Here is a 27,724-nt window from a genome sequence, read left to right as displayed (position 1 = left end):
TTAGAATAAGTATTATTATTTATCACGTATTACCAAAGGTAAACATCTTTTTAAAATTTTAATTTAATTTTGTGTGCTAAAAACAAAAAACAAATCTCTCAGCTGATGGATAAACGTTCACGACAATTGCCTATTTAAAACTAAGTCAATTTTTAACAATAATTGAGATATTTTAAAACAAAATTAAGTTTTGTAAAACAGTATATTTCATGAGCGTGTCTACTCGTCCGCATCAGATCACTTAATGTAGTAGGTATACTTAATTGTTATATACAGTCATAAAAGCAAATATCACATTATAAATACTCATTTCAAAATAATTAAATTGTACAGATAGTTTATTCGTTTACAGAACTAAAATACTAAAATCATTTTTTTTACCGAAAATTTCTACGTGAAATTATACTCGTTTTGGTTATTTTACTTATGTTTCTAATTTTATAAACGATCACTAGTCTATACATACGCTGGTATTTATTCATTTCTATTATATATTTATATCTATACTAATGATTAATTAAAAATAAACGTTGAAGGTAGTATCGCAAACATTCGTCATTAGTGAACCCATTGCAAATTGCATAGGAACGGTTAAAATATTATATTTTAAAATAAATTGAAGCTTGGGTGTGTTTCCAATGGTCTTCACTAAATATTGTATATATATATATATATGTAATATATTGTTAAATGCAATTGTGATCAGAGAAATACTCGCTAATATTTCGAATACATAACTTATTCGACATTACAATCAATGTTTTAATGTATTAATAAAATTATAAATTATGAGGTGGAGAATCTAATAAATTACAAATTACAAATTTCACATTAAATAAAATGTTAGCGCAATATAAAATAAAAAAAATATTCGTTCGATAAATAATGCAAATTATATTACTATGTTATAGGTAAATTGTACGTAATATGCTTTGTAATGATGATAATATTTTGATTGATTTCATAAAAACTAAAGTAGGATTTCATAATGTTTAACAATTGACTGTGGAATAACGTTTAAATTGTTTGATTTAAAAAAAAAAAAAAAAAACATGTTTTATATTTTATGTTTGGTCGACAAACTCGACATCGTCTAATCGCTAAGTTTTTCTGTATTCATTACAAGTATTGTATGTCTTTGACGGTAATAATAATCTGTAAAACAAACGAACTTACAGTTTAACGTTCAAGCAATAAGTTAAATTGGTATTGGGAATTCTTTTATTTGCAGATTGTTTGTTCATGCCATCAAACATGCTTTGCAACTACAATGGCAATGTTTAATGTTCCATTATATTAAAAAGAAGATCTTTTAAAACTTTTGCTAGATAAAAAAAAAAAATAAAATACTATTTAAAAATATGTATTAGTCTAAAATACTAGGTATTACTACAGCTCAAGTACTTATAATATTGGCCAGGTCAATATCATAGTTATTTTTTAGTTTGTTAGAATAATGTTTAGGAAATACATTTTACTTTTTTATTATTATTTCATATATAATTATATAATATATGAAATTATAACTATACGTAATATTACAATAATATAAGTATTCATATCATATTAATATGTATAAACTATGCTGCTTTTAAAATTATCCTGAATATAGTATTACCATTTAAAAGATAAAAATAAATCTTTAGTTCATTATCTTGTGAAAAATGTAGATATCTGAAGGTTTTTTTTTATGTTTACTCTTATCACAAATCTCTATTTACCTTTAATTTATTTAGTAATAGATTTATTAAATACCAGATTATTAATTTATATAACTATTTAGCTGTTAAGGGTCCAAAGTTCAGAGGAAGTATTTTTCACTAAGCATATCACCCTGATAACATTATTGAAGAGTCAAGACACATATTAATTATTAATAATTATCATTTTATTTTATAACGATTGATAAAAAAAAAAGTTCACGATTTTAAAATTTTAAAATATCATTAAGTAGACAGTCCATATAAATTATTGACACAATGCGTGATTCTTAGTTAAATGTAATGTAACTTGAAATAATGTGCTTCAATCAATATTCAGTTTTGGAATGTACGAAGTATGATACTCAGCTGATTACTGATAATATTTTTATCGATCAATGTATAAGCTAAGAGGAGTTTAGTCGTAGTCAGGAAAATAGTTTTGGGAGGATTAATAGGAATGTATATTTTTTAAAGTATACACTATAAAGTATAGTACCCCGTCTGTTGTCGTGGGTGTACCTCTATAACGGCATTACGTGGAGGAGGAAATGAAGGGCGTTTGCAAATATTTTCATCTGGTCACTATATTTGAAAATTAACACTCTCTGATTGCACAATAAAATATAAAGTTTACTAATATAGGTACACGTTATGTTTAAAAAAAGGAAATTATCATTATTTAAGTTTCGTGATATTTTCCTATTATTATTATTTTTATTGACCGAGTTTTAAACATTTTTAAAATGTTTTGACGTGTGCGCTACTGCGGATTGAATGTCGGAAATTCGATGAGAAAGATACTCCTGACCATTATCCTAGTACATAAGTGTTATTTATTTTTAAATCAAATAAATTGAACTTCTAATAACTGCCGAAAATTCTTCTTATATAAATCTATGTACACACACATACATATATTCATGTACATATATATATATATATATATAAGACACATCCCTTCATCATTCAAACGTCGATACGTCCAACTATTTCGTTTGTGTATAGAATTTCTATTTGAAGAGTTTTCCTTTAACGAATGACATTTTTATTTTATTGTCATTCGGTAAATAATTTTGATAAAACATAAACAAATGGTCACGTATTGTTTTGGGACTGTTAATAAAATCGTGATATGAAAATATCTTTTCGGCTTCTCAAATATGATTGCATGTCCGGTAGCAGCAGATATTCGATTCCTATGGTATATTCGTTTTGTTTTCAGCCAATGCAATCGTTGTTGATTCGTTTCTGGTACTATGTAGGCAGTTCAATAATAGTCTTGTCACATTCAGATATTCGAATACGTCACGTGTTTTATGTAACGTTAATAGTACAGTTTTCTATTCGTGCACATAATGAGTATATCGCATGCTCGAAGAAAGGCACCATAATGTGTAACCATACAAAATAACGTGCATAATGTATGATGGTATCATATAAATATGTATAAGTTGTGTATTTTTTTTTTATAGCTCTAGCCGGTAAGGTATAACGTGTCTGTTTATTCATCAGTGGTGACCGACGCTTACGCTTACCAAAAGCCAAAACGTATATTGCATTATACAAACTTACAATGAGCTTTGTCTGTACGTGCGTGGATTTATAAAATATTATGTTAATAAGAGCTCACAATGGAGACTGCGTGCACAAAAGGAGTATACGTTTACTTGATTACCGACCCTTTGAAGATGTCCGATAAATATTTTACCACCGTGTATGGCTAGACCATTGTATGCGATATAAGTAAGCACACATAATGTGGCTTAATAAGAATAATAAAATTAATGCTGCAGGTTGAGCTATTTACAATGTTATTAAGTATTTGGACGAACGTATTCAAATACTTACAACGCCGAGTAATCTTAATTGTGTTTTAAAACAAAATGCATAAATTTAATAGTTTATATTTACTTAAGATTTTCTTTTAAAAACATATTTTTAACTTTAATTATCTATCTATGTATTTTTTTTTTTAAATCTTTAGGTTTATATGTATTTTTAAACTCAAATATCTGTGCAGATATAGATAAAGTGCAGATTAATTTTTCAATATGTGATTTTAAATATTGAATTACATCAGAAAAAAAAATGTAAAATTTTGAAATATTGATCAGTATATTTTGGTCAAAATAAAAAATAAAAGCAAGCAAGATAAACATTTAAAATATATCATGCATCTTAAGTATAATTGACAATATTAATATGCAATAATTAGGTCAGTCCATCACCATATTAAATCAACTTGATCAACAATTTTACTTATAACAACTATGTTTTTTATTATCTAAATTAGTATAGTTTTTTCCAATATGTGACGGTTACAATAATTATATCAAGCCTTAAAAAATATTTCATTACCAACTAACAGATAATAATTATGAGGATCCGAGGATTTTTATGTCAGGAGAGATTTTAGCTATAGATATACTTTTATTATTTCGACGATTATGGTAGAATAAAACATGTCTAAGAACTAGCAACAGAGTCTCGCTCAAAGGTACTCATAAAGTAAATATACGTTATAGCTATAAGCTATATAACATATAAAAATTAACTTTAAAATAATGTTATACGCAATAGTGCAGTAGCGTCGAGTTAGACACTATTTTTTCCTAAAATTAGCATCACGATACTCGTTGTCTTCATAATACATTATAATTTACAAAATAAATGTTGGCTCTATTTCTAGAGTAAATAATATTAACTATTAAGTACTAACTCTCAAGGTCTCTTTATATGGCCAATTGTATAACTCGAAGGATCCGGCAAAGCATAAGCGGAGCTTTATTCCTTCCTCACACATTCCTAGTAAGCATAAATGGAATGTTTTATTAATTATTAATAATTTGTATTCCGGCTAATCAAATATAATACTTCGATTACTTGTGGACTAATTTTAGGTTAACTTCTAAGCAAGAATATTGTTTCATCCAAAAATAAATGGTATACGTATTACGAGTGAATTAATTATTGTGTTTTGTATAAAATGTATTTAGTTTTATTTGAAAATGTAAATTTAATTTTCTTTAATGTTCATATAGGAACTGTATGATTTTATTTTTTAATAAAACTAAATGAAATCCATAAATGCAATTTGAATTGAAAATGTATTTGTAAATAATAATATATTAGACACACTATTCTTTACACTTCAGCTACAGATTACATATGTTGTATTTCTTACAACTTGAACAAAAACAAAAATAATTCAATTATGTATGATATTATAAACGTAAATTTATGTATTGCATATAAAATGTATAAATAAAACACAGGTCCATTCAATACTATACTTAATTTATTATAATTGGCATGAATGCCTATAGATTGTTAAAAACAGTAAATATTTTATAAAAATGTATATATAAATATTATACGCAAATATTTATTTGCGACCGTCCAAGAAAAAAAATGTTAATCAAGTTTCAAAATATTTTCCCGTCGGTGATACGATATGTATGCACGTAAACGTGTTTTTCAATTTTCCATATTCATAAACGCCATACTACGAAAAACTTGGCCAAAAATAATTTTTGAAACACAGACAATTTAAGACTAAACGCGTAACAGAAAAAATACACAGCTGATGTTATAAACAAACTTACTGTGGAAAAATGTTGTTCATAACTATTGTTTTGAATATTTTAGCTATGGTTTAATTATTGTTAATTAAATATATATATATACTTATATAATATTAATTAGGAAAGTGTTAGAACGCAGCAAAATGTATAAGCTGTTTGTGTTACAGATTATTCAATATCTAAAATGTACATTTAAATAAAATCTCTTATTTCTAAAAAGAATGTTTGTGTTTTGTTGTAAAATATTTTCAATCTTGATAATAAAATAAAACGAATACAATAAATTAAATAATACAATAATGTCTTTCGCTTATATCTAATAAACAATAGAGTCAATAAGTCTTGACATTAATTTTATTGTTTGTATGATAACAATGTAGAAAAATACAGTAAAGTTATTTTATTAAAAAAAAAAAGGATATATAACTACATTTTATCAACGATATAAAGATTGAAAAATGTTCTGTTGGTAAAGCAAGGCGATTGTATAATTATATTTTTTAATGGAAAATATCATTAAACAAGTTGATATTTTAATATTTTCTCAAACACTCTGTAAATTATAAAAAAAAATTTTATGACCTGGCAAACTATAATTTTGTATTTTGTATTTTTCAGCTATTATTTACAGTTTGAAGCTCGGAAACTACTGTCAGTAAAAGGAGATGTGGCGATTGATGATATAGCTATGAGTCCAAAATGCTTCGGTTTAGGTAAGTTTATTATATTATTTATTATTTTATTCATTACTATAAATTATTTATAAAACATCAATACTTAATATATATAAATATAAACTACCTCAATGTGTAATATTAATACTCGTCTAAATAGAAACTAGAATTATTATTATTTTCTTCTGTAATGTTACGTTCTTATGCGTATTATTTATAGGATGTCTAAAGCATATTTTCTTTCATCAGTGTAAAATAATTAATTTAATAAATAATGCTTTTATTTTAAAATAAAATGATTAAACGTCTTTCGAGTATAGCTTAAAATAAATTTAAACCAAGTTTAGAATTTAATTTATGACATTGAGAACATTTGAAAAAATACAAATTATTAACGCGAACAAAACCTTTTTTAGTATTTCATTTTTTTTTCCGCCAGTTGATGTTTAATTAAGGGAGATGAATTTTATAGATTAAGATTGTTTGACATTTTGTAAGATTAAATTTTTCCATATCATTTTCAGATGTACCAGAAGACGTACTCAAGGGATACAAGTATGAAGCGGCTGGAACAATAAATAATACGGGTTCGTGATTAAAGTTTTTAATATTTTAGAATGAATAAGTCAAGAGAAATACCACAATAGCATGTACATAGGCAAAATTAACATTAAGTATACTTCAATGTTGAGATATTTTAGATAATAGAGTAAAGTTAATGTATATACAAATCTAAAAATATTTATTTCTTCCATAAAATAAAGATAAATTCCAAAAATTGACTAAAAATAAATTGAAACGCATATGGTATTAGATTAAAAATAAAAACTATATATATTTTTATAATAAATTATTAATTAACAACCAATTATTCGTACATAAACAGTTTTTGAGTTACAGTTTTAAAATCACGATCTACAGTTATGTTATTAATATTTATGTGGCTTGGCTTGTTTAAAATCATATTAGTGTATTCAATATTATTAGGATTAAGATACCTTACTGTATTTTCATTTAACTATGAGTGTTCAAACTAGTTTTATAATTAAAATAAAATATAATACAATTACATTTTTTTTTCTAAGCCTTTACTTACGTTTAAAGCAAGTGTATTAAACCAAACACTTTACTTAATTTGAACTAAAAAAAAAAAGGGTAGGCAATTGAGTACCGCTTTACTGTACAATAAGTGTCGAGTGGATCACTATTATAGGAATATTAAATTTGAATTCAATGATAATACATTATTGTATACGAAAAACGATCTGAGAGGAAACGGTCTGTAATATCACTAAGTATATTTCGAAATATGTTTTTTTTCGATGTAGCTATTGCTTATTATTTATTAATGTTATTTAAATACGCCTCATTATAAAATCAATACATTTATCAATCCGTTCAGAATCTAAAAAACAAATTATGCATAATATAGTAGTTTATAGCTTTATAACTAGTACGCATGTTAGGTATACACATATTTGATATTTATTATGAAACATGAAAGTATGCCAAGTTGAAATTCACAATATTAATAATTTTTTTCCAAACATATTTTTTTATTATAATTTATAATACTGATGACTAACTTCTATCAAAATACAGTCTATTAGTAAAAATCTTGTATTGCTGATTTTACCAAAAACATGAAAGTAAAACACCAGTGAATCACTATTATAATTATTAAGATATTGACTTATTTGAAATGCTTACAATAATAATATATTATGTTATTTATATAGATTTATGTATATACCTAAGTGATTTAAGATAAAGTGTAAACATATGTTATTTTTTTATAAAAATAAATAAATAAATATGTATTAAAAATTATGTTATATAATGGTAATTTAAACGAAAAATCATTAAATGTATATTTTAAAAATAATTAAAATAACATTGAATACCTACTGGCTACTTATATCATAATAATAATAATATCGTACGCATTTTTATTGTTTCAGCAACACTTATGAAGATTCCCATCAATCCAGATTTCCGAAACAAAATCGGTACGTGAGATCATCTCATTAATTGCTTGTTAAATGATAAACATTAGATTCAATTTTTTCTTGCACACGCATGCATGTTTAGTCGCTATCTTATAAGCAAGTGTTTTTTTTTTTTTTTTTTTAATAACATCGTGTCATTGTGATTCGCAGAAATGCATCTATTAATATCAATTATCTATCATAATATGGTTTTGTCGACCATTCTATTCAGTGATGCAAAATGTATTATTTTAACTACACATTTACACGCGTCTCATGTCATTAAAAAAAAAACAATTGTTCTTTTTTAGTTTTTCTCTTTGAGGAAAATATGGGTGTGTTGAAAAATAACGATTATAAGGTTCAGGTATACGGGTTTAGGATAAAACGGAGATAAAAATAACCCTTAACTACGACACAGGCAAAACAATGAAATTGTGAACAATCTACACAATATATTATAATATGCATAAAGGGAATTTCACCAAGCGTACTCAACTCTTTTTTCATTAATTATATACTATTTACTTAAATTTTGATTTTTGGAATTTTTTTAAACATTATTTAGGATTAGGACCGTAAAATTTTTAACTGGTACCTGGGTTTTACTACAAATCGTTTTAAGGATAACAGGATTGTGGTGGCACAAATTTATTTATTTTCCATATTCAACATTTTTTTACTGTAAAATGTAAATAATATAGCAAATGATTTTTTGGTTTATTTTGATTAAATTTAATTCAATTTCGAACGAGTAAACTTTCTTAGTCATTGATATGTGTGAATAAAGTAAGATAATATTCGTTGAAAATGATTTTGCATCAATTATAAGATGCATGTAATGCTTAATTTAATTTATGACTATAAATTATAGTAATACTACTATTATTATTATATTATTATACTTAAACAAATCATATATTTTTAATCAATTTAAATTAATTACTATAATTTTCCAAGCCTATACTAGTAATTATCACGAACCTATGGTCTTTAGTATACACAATATGAAATTTTTTAATTGCTATTCCGATTTAAATTGAAATACATTGAAATAGAATGTTCGAGAATATAAATTTGCTTAAAAATGTATTTTTAACAAAAACGGTTGTCATTTGTCAAAAAATGTATCGATTGTATCGCTGTAGGAATTTACACTCCTAATTATGGTTGAAAATCTAAGTCGTTGAAAATATGGTCTTTTAATATAATTAAAAATTTCAAAAATCAGAATGTGAATAAATGCACTATTAAGGATACAACAGTGCTGAATATACATGGTAAATCGTTCCGTATAATAAATAAGAACTATAATACTATATTGTACATAATATTTTGTACTTATCGCTGTATAAATGTAAAGCAATAATTAAAATAACAGTAGAAAATAATAATAATAAAAAAAAAAATGGTATTGCTGTGAAGTCGCTTTTTATATTTTATTTAAAAACACAATCAAATGGTTTTGTATTAACTTTAGTCATATGTTATATACACAGTAGTTTATAGATTAATATATACACGTATTATATTATAGTATCATCATTGTAAAATTCGGCAGTTGAAAATTACGTTTTATTTTTTTCTTTGTGCGTACCTATTACTTTTAGTGGATTTTTTATAGTTATAAAAGCTCGATTGTCACTAATTATACACTAATTCTAAAATCTAAAAAAATGATAATTTAATACTATCATGATTAATGATATGTATTTGAAAACAAAATATCCGGGTAAGATAAACGCACACCTGTAGTTAGCTTAGATGCTTTGTCTTTGATCTGATCGATCGAACGCAAGACACAAATACAATAGTATAAAGTTAAACTCTTTATGCTAATTTAATAATTAACCAGTAACCACATAATATATTTAAAAAAATTATTTTTGGTTCAGCAAATCAGTATATTACACATATTATAATTTTCTTAACACATTTTCGTAGGACTTTTATCATTATTATATACGTACAATAAAATAACTCGAAAACTACTTGTTCGAAAATCGATTTAGATACATCAACAGTTTCAAAAAATCTCTGCCTAATAATTTACTATAAAAATAGTTAGTAATCATTTAATGAAAATTAGTTTATATCAACACATGACTCGTATAAAAAAATCTAAATAATTTTGTAAATAATATGGTCCTTGAGTATTTTTAAACAACACAAAAATTTGAATTTAAATATATTTATTATTAAAGGAAAACAATTTGAGTTAACATGCTTGGTAGATCAGCCTAAGTATTAGTAATTAATATACTATGTATATATACAATACACTCGTAATTCATAATATTTATGTGTATTTCATTGTAAATAAAACTTAATGCACTCGTAATTTATAAAAATCATTATTGACTAAAAATTAGGTTTCACATTTTTAACTTCAGTTATATACAAATATATTACAATTGAACACAAACTCACAGGTCTAAAATATGTAAATTTTCAAATTAATATTTATTTTTGTTGACCTATATAAAACCAATTGGATTTTCCGATTTTATCTATTTACAATTGGATAGGTAGGTATACGAAAATGTCATGTTTCCTTTTAACAGTTGTGACAAAACACGATTTGGTTAAATCTTATATTATTGAAAATTTTCTGAAAAATTCCGTGTACCTACATTTATATCATTAAAACATTATCCCATTAGAATATAAAAAACTTTTGGAACATTCGTTTTGACTTAGATAATATATGGTAACGTATTTGCACAACTAAAAATCAACATCGTTAAAAAAATAAAATTATAACGTTTAGTGTAATATTACGGGGAACATTAAGAATATATACTCTGCGAAGTCTAAAATGATAAATACATATTTTTTAGTGTGGTCGCCTACGCGTCTACGATATTTATTCAAAATTTAGGAGGATTTAGTGTCAGTAATACCGTTTTTTATACAGTACCTATTCAATACGAAACGAACGTCGGGGACGTTCATTTCCAATATAGTTACAAATGGGTTACAAAACATTGACATGGGTCTTGAGTCGTTCAGAAATAATTTAGGGTCAACTTCATGCACGTGTTATTGATTGATGGCATATTGCGTTGTAATGGTTTTCATCGCACGCGTTATTTATATAATATATATTGTTTTAACGTAATGTATCGACTTTTAAATAATATTCAAAACGGGTAGAAAACCATTGAGCGAAAAAAAAATGAAAAGTCTATATCGTTTGAGCGAATAAATATAAATATGTTAAATAAATTATAATATTATATAATTGTATGGGCGATAATGTGTATTGTTAATTGAAATAATAAAATTAATTAAATCAAGCCACATAGAAGACGTATAATAATAATTATTGTTATCCACAATTAATAACGAATATTCTATCTTTAAAATTAATAGAGTAAAATAACAATATGCGCATCAAAGTCCACATTCGCTTGCGTTGGTAAAAAATTATTTCATTTGCACGAACGGTGCCTATACGCTTTATATAGTCACCCAAAACGACCGCTGTCCGAGCCGCAGTAAATTATAAACATTTTTCTCGGAACGGAAATGACGAACTGATAATATCATTATTATAATAACCAGCAATAACGATGACGAGATACACTCGACAGCGGCGCTATATAAAATACCCCGGTCTCGGGTCGGTTTTTTACCGTTCGATTGTCGTGCTTATGTGTGAAGTATATTATGAACGAATAATAATTTGACGTACGAATCCGGAAGTCGCTATTAAAATTCCGGGCTGGCGTGTGCGCGAGAACGAGACGACGTCGGTAAGTCGAAAGGTATACCTGCGCATCGCAATATCTCAATAACACCGAAACCGTTAAGTTAAATAAATAATATACGGCGTCACAATGCGCATTTTAACTCGGCGAGTATATTATAGTTTACATTTCTTTACGTATGTAAAGAATTTTACGCGCAAATTTCGTCGTTTAATGATGTGCTCGCGCTTTTATATACTTGTTGTATAAGGGCTACGTCGTTTCCGATACACCGAGCAACGGGTATGAACAATTATTCTGTTACGGGTTACCCAAATGAGTTTCATTGGCATAATCCGGAGATTATTAAGAGTTGGCGCGGTATAGCATATTATTATTATTATATGTGTACATACACACACACGCACATACCGCTCAATATATTAAATAGACTGAAAACACGTGGGTGGGAACAAATAACGGCGGTGGAAAATGCACGGAAATTTACCGGAAATGTATTCACAACGATACGTATCCGGCGTAATTCCGTATTAAATCATTTATAATGATTATTAATAAGCTCATCGCGTTTTTGCGTCGATAATGTCTGGGCTTTTAAAGTTTTCTGCAACCTTTGGTCCCGCGGTGGTGGCGGACCGTTTTAATAGTACGATATCTATAGATATTATATCCGAGAGCGATATGTAGAAATGTTAAACGGCCGCGATCTCCCTTTTATTTTTTTTTCTTTCACGTAATTGAATTTTGTTCACTTTAAAATGAAAATAAATACAAACTTTTTTCGTATTCCCGGAACGGTAAAACGCACCTACCCAATTTACTCAAAAATATACGTCGTCGATGTTTTACGAAAGCGTCTATATATACATTTGTTTTTGTTGATATTGTTATTTAATATCAATATTATTATTTTTGTTATAAACATTATTTTTTTTTCTTTTTGATATTTACTCATCATTATTATAATAATATGATCGATTTAAATATATAAGCTAATTGTTTTGGAAAGTTGTAACGTTTTTAAAATATTTTATTTGATGTTGACGATAAACATTATTTTCTTAATTTGTTATCGATATAATATTATCTGTTTAAGATTTTTAATTTTTTGAAAGATAACGTTTATTTTTAATTTCATATTCCAGAGCAGAATGTTTTTTGGAGTACTTCTATAAATAAAAATAAAATTTCTACTAAGTTCTAAGTTCAATTGTTATGTATCGAAATTCTAAGAAAAATATTTTCCTCGGAATACAAAAATAAACATATAAATAAATTATCATTGAAAATAAAAACACACTTTAAAAAATAATAATGTTTACAAATTGTAAAAATTATAATTATTTATAAAAATTGTTTACTGCAATGATATAAAAGTATGTATCTACAAATGTCAAATAGTATTTAAAAAAAATTTAAACATTGAAATAAAGAGTGTTGGAATTTAAAAAGATCACTTTAGTACTATTGTTATTACTCATCATTACGATTTAATGGATTATAATAATAAAAATTATAACACGAGTGACACATGACATTTTTTTTCGTGTAATTATGCGTTTCATTTTAAATAATATATATATATATATATATATATATATATTGATATTGAATCATAAGTAATATATTTGTATTTTTATTAAAAAAAAAACGAGTGAATAACACCTAAACATTTAAATAAAAGCCGAGTTCGATTGTATGGTAGGTATGTGATACCGTATCGAACTGATCAAAAGTAATGAATCCAACATCCCGATAAATATTCTCGATAATCATACCCAGTTGTTGGTAAACTCCTTTATTTATGTTTTTCCGTTTTTGTTTCGGTTTGGTTTATAGAAAATGAAAATTTTGGTTGTAAGTTAGATATAGTCTTTAGAAAAAATATAACTGTCATTTATTATTCCATAATGTATCTTCAAAATTCAACATTTCTGTTATTTTTAATACTGATTTTAACGGATTTCAGTACATCTAATATATATTGTTAAAAAAAAATCAATACGATCAAAGAGTTAAATGACATGAAAAACCTTTAGTGTTTTCAAAATGAAAATGTTGGTTTCCAAAACATTTTAATAAGGGTTCCGGTGAGGTTCCGTTTTAAATATTTTCAAGGAGTTCCAATTCCAGAACAGGTTCTTTGTGGTATTTTTCCGACACTACTCACTCATTCTACATTATGGATTGGTATTTGAAATTTCTTTTTAGTGTATTATTTGACCTCATTCTTATCTTTCATGGTTTCAAGTAAAATATGATTCGTTTCATTTATGATTTTTCAATTATAAACTTCGATATAGTGAATAGTTCTAAAATGTATAAACACACCATCAGTTGCAATAGATATATTTTATATCTTATTGAAATATTATTTCTATGCTTTTTTTTATTTGTTATAGTATTATTATTTTTTTTATTCAAATCAAACATTTTTTTTAATTTAGAAATACTCACTGTGAAGTTATAAATGTAGCTACTATTTGCAATACGTATCTCGGAATATTAAACATTTTTATATGAAATATGTGTATTATGTATACAAACGTGAAACGAATGCCCTATAATAAAGGGCATATATTATATCAATACCAATATAATGAGTATAATACAAATAACGATTTTCATTTTCAGTTTATAAATTTACGACTTGTGGATCAAAGGGTAGACTGGGCCCTAGTAATCGATCTTGCGAAGCTGCATACACAAATACCACTGTGTCTGTGATTGTGGTTAATGACACATACATGGATGGAGTACAGATTTGGCATATACCTGAGACGGGAGTGTATACGTAAGTACTATAAGTATTCAATGAAATGCAATAACGGTTTCTACAAACGCGATTGATATACTATGTGTATATATAATATTATAATGTTTATACAATGAATTAATTAGAATGGACCAATACTTATGTTTTCAAATACTTTTTGCTTTTTAATCAAGTACACAAATTAGTGAACATGATGACTGTAAATTAGTGTTATCGAATATCCATCTACAGTTAGCCGTTGTAGTTAAAACGACCCAATAACGTATTTCCATACAAAAATATAAATAAAATATAAAATCATTTTTAATTAAAAATAATTTGATAAATAATTTATTAATAAATAATTATTAAATAAAAAAAGATAATTTATCTTGATCAAACTTCTCAGAATTTAATGAAGAATACAAAATATACAATGCATTTAAATTATTCATAGAAATATTAAGCGATTTATAATATTACATTAGTAGGTAACACAGTTATTCATATAAATACACTTTTTGAAGAAATTAATTTCATCACAACTGTAATGCATACATTAGATAAAGTACACATAAAAAGTAAGGAACCAACTACGAAAGTTAAATTAGCAGAATGTTCTAATTTTATATTCTAAACAAACTTACCTAATTTTAAAATCATCACTAGTATTTAAATAATATCCATTGTAAATAATCAAAAAAATAAAAATAAACATAATCCAATGATTAATAGGACATCGTAAATATATCGAAAAAAAAATTAAAGAATCCAAATTACTAATAAAGGACGAACGTCTTCTCTTTAACTGTCTAGAAGAGAAAATAACACACCTTGTCTTCCACATTATAACATATTAAAAAAATATATATATATTATTGAAAATATACTGGTCTAAGATACAAAAAGTCGTGTATATCTTCAAACCAAACAAGAACAAGTTTAAAATAGTAAACCATCATCTTCAACCTTACACAAACTACACTAAAAAAATATATATTTATGTATTAATCGGTTATCTAATAAATTTGATTAGGTATATTTAAAAAAACAAAATTTTTATTTACCTAACGTATGTCAAAGTATAATAACACATTAAACGTCTAGTATAAAAAATAAGATTGAAATAGAATTAATATAGTTGAGGTGCAATCAGCTTCGAAATTCAAAGGTTTATAACACTTGAGACCCAAAATAATACACAAACCAAATAAAATAGTATCCAAAGGTACCTGCATACTATATCATTATTTTACTATATATCACACTCTTAAAGCAAAAAATTCCAAGTGAATTGTATGAGATAATTGAGTTCCTCAATATTCAAAAATTTCAGTAATTCTTTTATTAATTATTGTCATCAATAATATATCTGAACAAATATCGAACCCTATCGTTCTTTAAAACTATCTACAAGTCTAAACCAAATTAAAATTGTCTATTATTCCTTCATTACAAATAAAAATACAGAGATCAGAAGCTATGAAACGATAACAAATAAAATAGACTCAGACCACGTTCACACACGACCTACCAATATACCTAATGTAATGATAGGAACACACCATTTGCAACGACTGTGGCTATAACTTACTACTGTAGCTCGCAACTCAACGATAGAAGCACATATACACTGATTACTGAATGCCATTATTTCCAACAACGACGGGAAATAAATATTTATCTACTCACCTCCGAGTAATTCTCAGTCCAGACACCCACAACTACAATTAAATTATTCAAATTATTCAAACATTTCAAACTTTCTAATCTGCACCAAAAAGTATAAAATTATAATACATTTTAAATATTTTAAATTTGTATATTGTTTTGTCCATAATAATTATTTATCATAGCAATTATTATATTATGGTTATTATTTATAACTATAACCGCTGTGGGTGTATTTAATGATAACTAAAAATAAAAAAAAATTAAAACATATTTTATTTAATGTCAACATCTCTGCAACAAATGTTAAACTTAAAACATACAAATAATTATATGCATACAAATATTATTACATTGTTTAAGGATAAAAAAAACAACAAAACTAATGTAACCTAACGCGCAAATGTACGAACAACGGAACAATGCCACTGAATTTATTGTGAGCAATAATGAGCAACAACTACCCACTTAACTAGAGTTGGCTTACCTACGCCATACATTTATTTGATTGCACCTTACCTGCCTATTACCATCGTAGATGTGTTATGCTTGTAAAAAAAATAATCAGTGTAAGTGTAAGAGCAATCTCGATTTTATTCAATCCGCAACATATTATATGTCGCGTGCGGTACTCGCATATAACCTGTACGCGATTGTATAGTGTATACTGTACATTTCGATATTTCGTGTTGATTTTGTTGATTTCGATTGAACATACCACAGTAGCTGTAGGGAGTCAATTCACTCTAATGATAATAATAATGATGTGTAATAATTATTACATTGGCTTTGTTGCGCGATGGTCGAACGGATTCAACAAATACGTCCACGTGTATTTTACTCGCTGACCGCACAAAAAAAGTAATAGTAAAATGTTTCTAATCCGTTACCGTTCGTTTTTGTGTTTTTTAGTATCATAGCGAGAGGAGCTCGTGGCGGCAAGGGGGCCGACGGAATGGGAATTTCGAAAGGCGCCACAGCCATCGCGGTGGTCGAGTTGTCCAAACACCAACAGTTGCACATATTGGTCGGTCAAGAAGGCGGAGACGCGTGTCGAAAAGTAAGAATGATCAAAATCAAAATCACAAGCTGTTCGGCTTAAGGCGATATATAGTTTATACGTTAAATAAAATAACACTTTATGAAAATTAATATCTGTCAAGTGTTTCAATTTGGCTTCCCGTAATCTGCCGAAAACAATATAAAACTAATAGTTAAATTATTCCCGACGACCCGTTATCGGTCCGTTATTGTTAGTTCGTCTACGGTTGATGGTAATGTCGGTGTATGTAAAGTGTCCGCAACAGACGTCGTCATAATATTATTAAGACGCGGGACCCCGTGACCCGAGAAGCCGCCAGATACACACCTTCGGATGAATCATTTTGAATGAGCTCTATTTATATTATAATATGCACCTATGTATACAGGCTGAACCACCGCGTTCATGTCTTCTTCTTGTCCCCCGAGACAGAAAAAAAAGCCGTGAGACTCGGGGACTCGCTCTGTATGCAAAAGGTCATCCATTTAAATAATATATTATTATAGCTAAACCAATATTTTCCCATACGTTTTTGAAATATTTCTATAGTATCAACATCGTTTAGAAATAGATTAAGTGTACTTCAACGGAAGAATCTAACTAGAAATGTTAGATTAAATGTTAAATGTTAAATGTTCGCAAAAATTGTTTTACATTTTTATTTTAAAACCTATTATAGATTTTCAATTTAATAATCAGCATCCGAATACTTTTTCTGCCGTGTATTTCATCTTGAAAATTGAATAAACGGCAATTTGTATAAATAAATATTTAGATACATTTAAATAAGTGGAATAGTTGCATTAACGGAGTAATTTTTGTTATTTTATTGGGGATAAAGGTTAAATACATTTAAAACGCTTATTATTAATTATTAAAAATAGACTATTATAATTTAGTATATTTGATATGATACATCGACATTTTTAGGAAAAATATTCTGATTTTTATTACAAAATTTAAAATATAGGCCATCACTAGAAAAAAAACACATGATATAAACTTATATACTTTTTTGTTTTTGATAAATGTGCTCGAAACCGTTAAAACACATCATCATTTATTGTAAAAATACGAAAACCGACTGAGAATGTTGCAGGCGTAGTCGGTTAAACGAATTACAGCGCACAATGATTATTAAATGTATACATTATTTATATTATATTTTTGTACTTTATGGTGGCACTTGCGCTAGACTTGTTCTAATTTTTTCTCTCTTCCGATCGGAATGTTTAGACGTTTGAAAAACGCGACGACGCATGCCAACAAGAACAATACTTCAGGACGAGCAGCGCTCTCAAAGAACTGCATGACTTGCGCCTGCTCAACGGCGGCGGAGGCGGCGGCGGCGGATCTTTTGTTTTTACAGTTAAGTGCCGATTTCTCGTGGGACACAGACCCAAAACCAACGTACAACAACAAACTTTCCGCACACGCTATTGTTATGCGCGACCCGGGGCGGCGCATACTTTTACAAGAATAAATTACGCACAATGTTGCAACCGTAAAATGTCCGAAAATATTTAATATTTCATGACGAGAAAACACATTATTCCGTCGGTTCGAAATATATATATGTATATATACAACGTATACAAACGAATAACTCTATGATAATTACATAATTAATCGATTATTATATTGACACTACGAATATCCTCGATGAAGTATAAAATAACTCGGGAATATAATGTAATTGCATTACTCGGAAATACAAACGTTAAAATATAAAAGTTTCTTTTATGCGTTTATATATATATATATATATATATATAAAGTTTATCAATTAAAAATATATGATAATGCAATCAGTAAATACGATAAAAAAAAAATTAATAAATAATATAAACGTTTTTATAAATTTATAAAATAAACAAATAAATATAATGATTGTAATGAATATGTATATTATGTTAATACACCTAGTTAGTTCATATAGTTTTATTATTTGCAAACTTTATTTTTGTACTTGTATTCATCGATGATATTAAGTGTAACGAATTAAAAAAAAACATATTTTATAGAAAACTGATAGATACACCATTTTTATTAAAATATTTCGATTTACACGTTATTGTTTAAAACACAAAACTGAAATCGTTTAATATGTAGTATACTGTATCTTGAATTTGCACAACAAAAATTAAAAACATTTTTACATGGAGATTATTTTAATGAACACTCATCCTTTCGGATTTGTTTCTCTTTTTGTTGACAATTGATGATAAAGGTATATTTTTTCACCTCTTTTACTGGTCGAACTTTTAATTTTTAATTTTTAAATAACAATACCTCTTTCAGAACATTTTTAAGCAAAATACTGTATTGTTAAATACACAGGTGAAATATCAAATGCAGAACGAATCTTTGTTTTTATTTATAAGCACTTAGAACTTAAGTAATAATAATTCACTGGTGTACTGTTCCGCACATCTGAACTTTTGTACTAATTTGTACTAATAATAAAAACAATACAATTCGTTTATTATTTGATATTTATATACTTTAAAACAATATTATTTGAAGAGACAATGAAATAAAAGATAATACTGATTTCACCATTAAACATATTATAATATTAAAGACTGTATAAAATGTTAATATTGAGATTATCTTAAATTTTCAAAATCGGTAATTTTTAAATAAACTTTATGCAAAGTAAATTATCGATATTAATAAACTATCACGTTGTATAGTATGATTTGATGACATTCAAAATGTGTCCCATCATGCATGAATAAATGTACTGTGACATCCTGGTTATTGGTCTACATTTGCAAAATAAAACACTATTTAAATAATGTAAATAGCTTTTATAGTCCTGCTATAGATGTTTCATAATGAGAACTATATTCCATTTTTTGTTACTTCCATGTTTGAATAAAACATCACAAACATACATAGGTAATTTAAATGCATAAAGTAATATTTTCAAAATGTTTTCAAATTAAAGGGCTCGCGTGAAGAAGGATTCTTACCATTGGTGATAGGTGCTGGCGGAGGTGGTTTGGCACACGGGCCATTCAAGGACGACAGGAGTCAACACGGTAATGGTACCAACATGAGATTACCAGCCATCACTGCACCGTCTTTTGGTGAAAATCCCGCAGGTTTGTGTTGAAGAATAATTTTTGTTACTACCGAATGCGTGTATTGATTTTTCAATAACGGGTTTTTTTTTTAGACAACACATTTTGTTGGTCAGTTAGTTTGTAAGCTAGAAACTTTCGTGCTACACTTCATTAAATTGGAAACTTAACACTGTTGTGTTACTAACACAAGAGTAACATCGGTTACTCAATAACTTTTTTTTAAAGGTCATATTCTGAATTTATTAACAACTGTTGTTATCAAGACAAGCAGAAAAATAATAAAAAAATGTATTTAATATCGCTTTTTTTAATTACGTAAGATCGAGGAGAAAAATAAATTAGAATAACTTATATTATTATAAACGTTTATGATACAACATATTATCTACGAAAACGATTTTACTAAAAAAAACGCACTCCAATCTGCTATCATGTAGCTAGAATGTAATTTTGGGTAGGAAGAAATGAATTTTCGATTTGACAAAATTGATCCAATCAAGTAAACTTGACAAAATTGGATTGGTTTTGAAATGTTTTCATATACATATTTAATGCCATTTTCACAGTATTCGTATATGACGAGTAGAAAGAATTTTTCCCACTCTTCCGTAGTGCCCATATGTCTAATTATATATTTATTATTATTGTTTTTTTTTTTTTTTACTTATTTTAACTATAACACAATTGGAAAGCTTAGTAATATCTTTTGAATTCGTTAACAGTTTAAATTATGTACACACCAAATAACTTGTTTCTGATATGAAACCAGAGAAAACCAAATAAATATACTGTTATAGAACGTACAAATGAACAACATTATATTTTATTCAGCACGTAATGATTGTACTGTGTTGTGTTGTTCAAGTTTAACACAACTCGAGATTATAATGTAACTAGTTACTAGTTAGTGACATGGAACTGAATATTATACACTTTTGCGTTCGTATTTTTTCTCTCTAAAAGAACGTTACTCCTTGAGTGACTCCGTTGTGCTGTATTTTTATACTTGAACTTTTCGCTCCTTTTGAATTTCTTTCAAATGTGTTATGGATGGTCGAGGTTTTTGATGTAATATGTTCACAAAAGTCTAAATTAATATTATATTTAATCGAAATACCACGAGCGTATTTATTTTTATTGTATCGACGGTGAAACCATAAAAGCAAACGAATTTCGGCATGTACTCGTTGATCAACCATAATAGATGGGTACTTTTGTCTATAATAAATATTAAGTAAAACAATTCTTTCTGTTTTATTATCTAACCATTACCTAATGATAAATTATATGAAATTGTCTCCGCTCATGGCGTACTTGAACATCAGGTTTGTAACTTTAATACAATCGTATAACTGTTTAAGTATAAAACACGTTCATAAATATATAATATAGTATTAAATGTTAAATAAACTGAAACATAATAGGTTACAAAACAAATTAAACTCATTTGGTAATAACTGTAGTATGTGTTTTTATTTTAATCTGGTGACCTAATTGTCTTAATTGAATAAAGGTGATGGTCGCGCGATATTTAACAAACTTTTATTGCATTTCAGTGATTAAAGGATCAACCCAACTCGTTGGTACTACTTTATTATTTTCAAAACATTTATTTAAATTTCTTTTCATAATTATTTAATATGTCACTGATTACAGTACAGGTAATAATGTAATATGAATTTATTAACATAATATGGCGAATACACGTTGAAAAATAAAATGTAATTACGACTAGAACTACATTTTATATGTATATTATGTACGACACTTGTTTAAACTCATCATGTTGATAATATAATATCACTTTTATTTATCTACCTATCGTAACTTTTGTAGATTTAAAATTTCATAAATGAAAGTTTTCGTTTAGTTTTTTAATTAGTTCGTATTCAATAAGCGGAATAATAATGAACGAAAACGATCATTAACTATAGCGTTTTAGTTCAGATTTAAATTCAGACGTGCGAGTTTGCTCTGGAGAAAATAAAGGTGAAACCGTTATGAGATTAAAAAATAAACAAAAATTAATTTTCGTACAGAACATCGTAAAACAATAATTATTTGTAAAAACCGTAATTAAAAAAAAATAGGAATCCAAAACCGTAGGTGAATATTAGTTTATTTCTGTTTTGTTCAAGGAAAAAATATTGTTTATCAGTTGGTGGTAATGGCCCTGATACACGTCTAGGACAAACATGCCGATGACCGTTTAATTTACACATACGCACGCACATATTATTTGTAATTATTTCATATCGACAATATTGAACTTACAAACGGACAGGTAACGGTTGTTTCAAACTAAAGATCTTCTTTATGACTTGAGACATGACAACAAGGCCAGGGACTGAACTCATCACCGATCCATATCATACATCATTGTTTAAAAACTATTTTTAAGCTATATATTACTCAGATTACTTGGGTTGATGTTTATGGAATTCCACTGTTTGTGCAATATACTGAATATACATATTATTACACTCAAAAATATCATAAGAAATCAATCATAATTAAAATTAAATTAAAAAGAATATGCTTTACGGAAAAAATAAATATAAAAATAAATTTTAATTTTAAGAAATAACAATAATTAATCATGACATTTTTAGCTCATAATACGAATTGAATTAGTAATATTATTGTTAATAGGTAATTGTTATTATTACTATAACTTTGTTTATTGTAAAAATTATTTGTTGGAAGGACAATTAATTGAGTATCTCTAAATACATGTTTCTAATTAATGCAATTTTGCAGGTACCAAATACATTTTAAATTTATAATATACCTAAAATATTGTGGACCCTTGCCAAATATTTAATAATTTATATCCACAAACGTAATGTAGATATTTTTATTTTATTTTAGATTTTTATTTATATAAAAAAAAAAACTGAAAGGAAAATGTATAGATTTTAAAATATCATAATATTATGCATATGTAAAATTATAAATACGTATAGAAATTAAAAACAGCTCTGTTTTTATTATTGATAGGTCGAAATTTGAAAAGCGTTGATAACAATTTCAGATTATAGTGTCGAACTTTTTTTCTCAACTTACAATAACGTCATATCATATTTTTATAAAAGGTAATTATATAAAATGCTTCTTTGCAATGTTTATCCAAATGTATTGATTTTTTTGCAATATTATAATATACGTTATATAATTGATATAATATAGATTAGTTATTTTAAATTCAGAACAAGATTTTTGTATGGATTTTTATTTAAATCTATATTAATTATATCATCGTGGTCTGAAATAAGAAAAAATGCTTCGATCTTCAATTTTGAGGATACATTCTGGTTGAAAGTTGAATCCAGATGGTGCTCCGAAGAAATAAAGTAAAAAAAGTACTTTATAAAATAAACGGAGAACACAAAATAACAGTGGAAAACGTGAATATTTACGTAACACCATTATTCGACAAAATCGATTTTGTTTTTTTTTTATAAACATAATTCTAAAAAAATATTCATAAAAACTTCACCAAATAATTGTATTATTGTTGTATAGACGTTCACCATTGAATTAAAGTTTGACACATTAATTACAAAGACCGGGTACAGACAGTGAGATACACTCGTAACATATATTATATAATATTGAAGCGGGTTACCTACCTGTTTTTTTTCTATTAAAAAAATGTATACAAGTGAGATTAATTTATAATTATATTTAGTACATAACAATTTCTAATACCCTGTGTCTCCAAATATTTTATTTTTTTATTATGTGGCCAAGTTAATACTATTATATTAGGAGGTACTTTGTATTTGTTCGAATTAGGGGACAAGACAATATAAATATATATTTAATTTCAGTTTAAAATTAAATGGTTTTTTATTGTGGTCAAAATAATTAAAAACGTTCAAGTGAAAATTTTAAGTAAATTAAAGAAATGCTTATTCGACGAAGTAATTATGGTAATCGATAAAAATATGCACGTGACGTCAGAGCCGATAAGAGTACAGTTACCTATGTTTTTAGTTATTACGTATAAAAGTTGTTACACAAGGATTTAAATAACTTAGGTACAAGAATAGTATTTTAGTTTCTTTTTTTATGACCGTCCGTATTATTGTACATCTGCATTATATAAATTTAATTAAATTGATTTCACGTCGTATAGCCCGCGCCTAATTCAATTTTATTAAATATACCTTCTCTTATAGTTTTAAATACTATGGAAAAACATAAAGTAAATGAAAGAAAGTTATAATCTCACCAGTAATACACTACATATTGTGAACAAATAAAAAATATTCTCTTTAGCGATTGAAATCGTTGTATTAATCTAAACACTTTTATTCGTAAATAATACGCCACTATAGAGACTTATACCGAGACTTCGACACTACAAAAAGATGCATATTTTCAATCGCTTGTATCTCGTTGAATAATTAGTGTTAAAATATAAGACCTAAACCATATTTCTTAGATTATAACGTACTTTATTATACATAAGAAAAATCATTTCTAGAGCTGTTATTTCCTTTCATGCATTAATCAGTGCTGGGAAAATTATTTGCGGAGATATTGTGGCTGTTGATAAAAATATGTTTCAAATATCAATATATTATTATAGTTATCGATTAAATAAAGGTAAAATTAACTTCTGCAGTAAATACCCCTTTAGTTATATTTATATTTTATATTTATAAATTAAAATATACTATAAATGTATTATGGATATACAGAAAATTTAATATTTTAAATTAAGTATTACGATTTGGGTAAAATGTCATAAATATATTATATAAGTAAACTTAAAATTCCTATCAAAAACCAAAGATAGAACACCATTGAAATACGATTTTTAAAATCGCAATAGCTATAAGAGGTATTTCGAAATTAAAAAATTCCACTACAAATGTGATCATAAAAACTGCGAATAATGGTAAAATTAAATTAAATTTTATCGTATTTTAATTATATCACATTTTATAGCAGTTTTTTTTATTAAATATTTATTTTAGTTTAGTTGATTTCTTTTATGCTATAAGATAAAAACTATTAAAAATTCATTATGGGATTTATCAATTACTTAAATACTTGAGAATTTAAATACAAGTTATAATAGTTATATTTTATTAAAACTAAGAATGTTAACAATATAAACAATGTTTTCAATCGTTAAAAACAAAAAAAAATTTATATAATGATATTATTAGTTAATATTATAATTTCTGACATAGGTTATAATGAAAAAGTGTTATGTAGAGTATATAAAGTGTTATGAAAGGACTATAAGTTCATGTAATTATCAATACAGATTAACCACGAATCAGATAAATATTTTGGATGATAAGGACTTGTACTTTACGTGACATTTTAAAAATATTGTATTCTTAAATTTAACAACATACATTTATTCTACGAGATGAAATATTGGCGCAAGAATGATTCATGTATAAATACACTAAATCGCATTTCAAATAAAAACAAAACATTATATTTTTGAATGATGTCACATGCTGGAGTACTTATGTTAACAGTTCAAAAATAAATTATACATTTTTATTGATAGGGTTGAATGGAATTTTAGAAAAAAAATATTTTACTCACTCCATGAAGTGTATACTGATAGTAAATTCTATTTTTATTTTATAATGTTATTATTGAAATGCTTCACAATTAATGTTTAATTTTTTTTTCAATGTTTTTTTTTTTATTTTTTCCACGTTCATTATTTCATTACATAATTGTTTTTTGCATGTTTATAAAAACACCGTAAACGCAATAAATATTGTTTGTATCCCTTTAATTGTTTATAAGCATTATTGTGATTTGTGATAATTATATACACAAATGTAAGTTATTGCAAATTAAAAAATTGAATTCTCGTTTCAACTGCTATTATTGGTTAAATTAATTTTATTGATAAATGCTAATCTCACTTAAAAATTACCTTGGCTGTAGACTATTTTGCAAGCACCTACTCGTATTAATAATTAGTAACAACTATAAAAACTATATCGAAACAAACGTAAGATAACTAATTACATTTGCGCGCAATCAAAAGATAGGTATACTACAAAAGTTGTTTTTCTACAGTTGATAACTAATTTTTTAAATTTCGAAAAACTTTAATTAAGTTAATTTAACTAAGAACGGAATCAAAAAAGTTTGATATGATGTTAGTAGGTACACACACCTAATGATTACGGTCGTGAAACCAAAAATTAACAATAGTACCTATTCGATTGCAAACGTGACAAAAATCAAATGTGTTATAATATTTTTCTCTGAAGTCTGAACGACTGGATATAATATGATATCTAATTGATTATATAGTTTTTTTGACGCAGACCATTTATTGGAAAATGTTTGGATATTCGTTTTTTTCGATTAATTGTATAGTATAAACATCTATTTGAAAAATAAAACTGGCGTGTCGTCTATGTTTAGCCAAAATGCTTGCGTGATACCTACGTATACGATAAGTTCATACTGTTTTGCTCGTTTTAGTACAGTAATGTTTATTCAAAATAATCGTTTTATCTACTTGAATCATTTAATTATAATACAGTAATTACATTTCGGCAACATGAAACGAACAAATTGTTTGTATTCCATTTTCCAAGCACTCTCAATATCGTGATGCGTAGTACCTAAATGCCCTAGACGGTTAGAGCTGATAACATTGTATATTTGTATTTTAACTTGCAATTCCTAGATCAATATTATTATTGTTCACGTTCTACTTTAAAACGCAATTCAGATTAGGTCATTGGTTCTGTCGTTAATTGCTGTATGGACTTGATTTGTGAATCAGCTATTGTACAACAACTCAATCATATTATTTACCACTATTTTATGATAATTTCATCAACTCTGACTTTCAATCCAGATCATAACTAATGATGATATCGATAATGTTTCATAATATTTTGAACGGTATAATAATATTATAATCAGGGCTCGGATTTCATAGCACTAAAAATAAATTAAATATGTGCTATAATGTGACCTAAAAATCATTAAATATAAGCGCTATAAATTAAAATATGCCCTAAAAACATGAAAAATAGCAAAAATAAAAATGCATTCTGTTCATAATTAAAAAAAATTTATATTTATAATAATTACTGTTTGATAGGCTAATACGCTAAACTATTTAAAAATAGACTTAAGTATGAACAAAAATGTAGGTATTTTTCATATGTATTCAAAAAAAAAAAAAATAATAATTTAAATAAATGACAACATTTTTATTATTTTCATACCACATGATATAAATTGAATTTATGAAAATACAAAATAAAACGTTATATTATGCAAATTAGAAAAAAATAGCACCAAAACTTGAAAAATAGCACTAAAACCCTAAAATACTTGAAATATGCCAAAAATAGCATTATAAAATTTCATATTTGGAGTCCCTGGTGCATAAAACAAATGTATAGTTCACTGTGCTATTTTTATCTGTATCCTATAATAATTAGCAAATGCTTTAAAATCCGAGCCCTGATTATAATTATTAACCTGAG

General features: G+C 26.3%; 1 protein-coding gene across 1 annotated transcript in view; it reads left to right on the top strand.

Annotated features, from left to right (window-relative positions):
- Positions 1-27,724, top strand: part of LOC113559828 (ALK tyrosine kinase receptor-like) — a 296,724-nt gene that overhangs the window by 249,199 nt on the left and 19,801 nt on the right. The window contains exons 8-14 of the mRNA XM_026965595.1: positions 5,906-6,000; positions 6,486-6,548; positions 7,923-7,970; positions 14,297-14,456; positions 17,001-17,148; positions 18,367-18,498; positions 20,084-20,240. Coding sequence (XP_026821396.1) covers positions 5,906-6,000; positions 6,486-6,548; positions 7,923-7,970; positions 14,297-14,456; positions 17,001-17,148; positions 18,367-18,498; positions 20,084-20,240 — 803 coding nt within the window. The remainder of the gene's footprint in view (positions 1-5,905; positions 6,001-6,485; positions 6,549-7,922; positions 7,971-14,296; positions 14,457-17,000; positions 17,149-18,366; positions 18,499-20,083; positions 20,241-27,724) is intronic.

This window comes from Rhopalosiphum maidis, chromosome 3 (genome assembly GCF_003676215.2).
Source record: "Rhopalosiphum maidis isolate BTI-1 chromosome 3, ASM367621v3, whole genome shotgun sequence".
Classification (NCBI taxonomy): domain Eukaryota; kingdom Metazoa; phylum Arthropoda; class Insecta; order Hemiptera; family Aphididae; genus Rhopalosiphum; species Rhopalosiphum maidis.
Note: the sequence above shows the minus strand (reverse complement) of the source record. Positions and strands in the feature narration are given on the sequence as shown.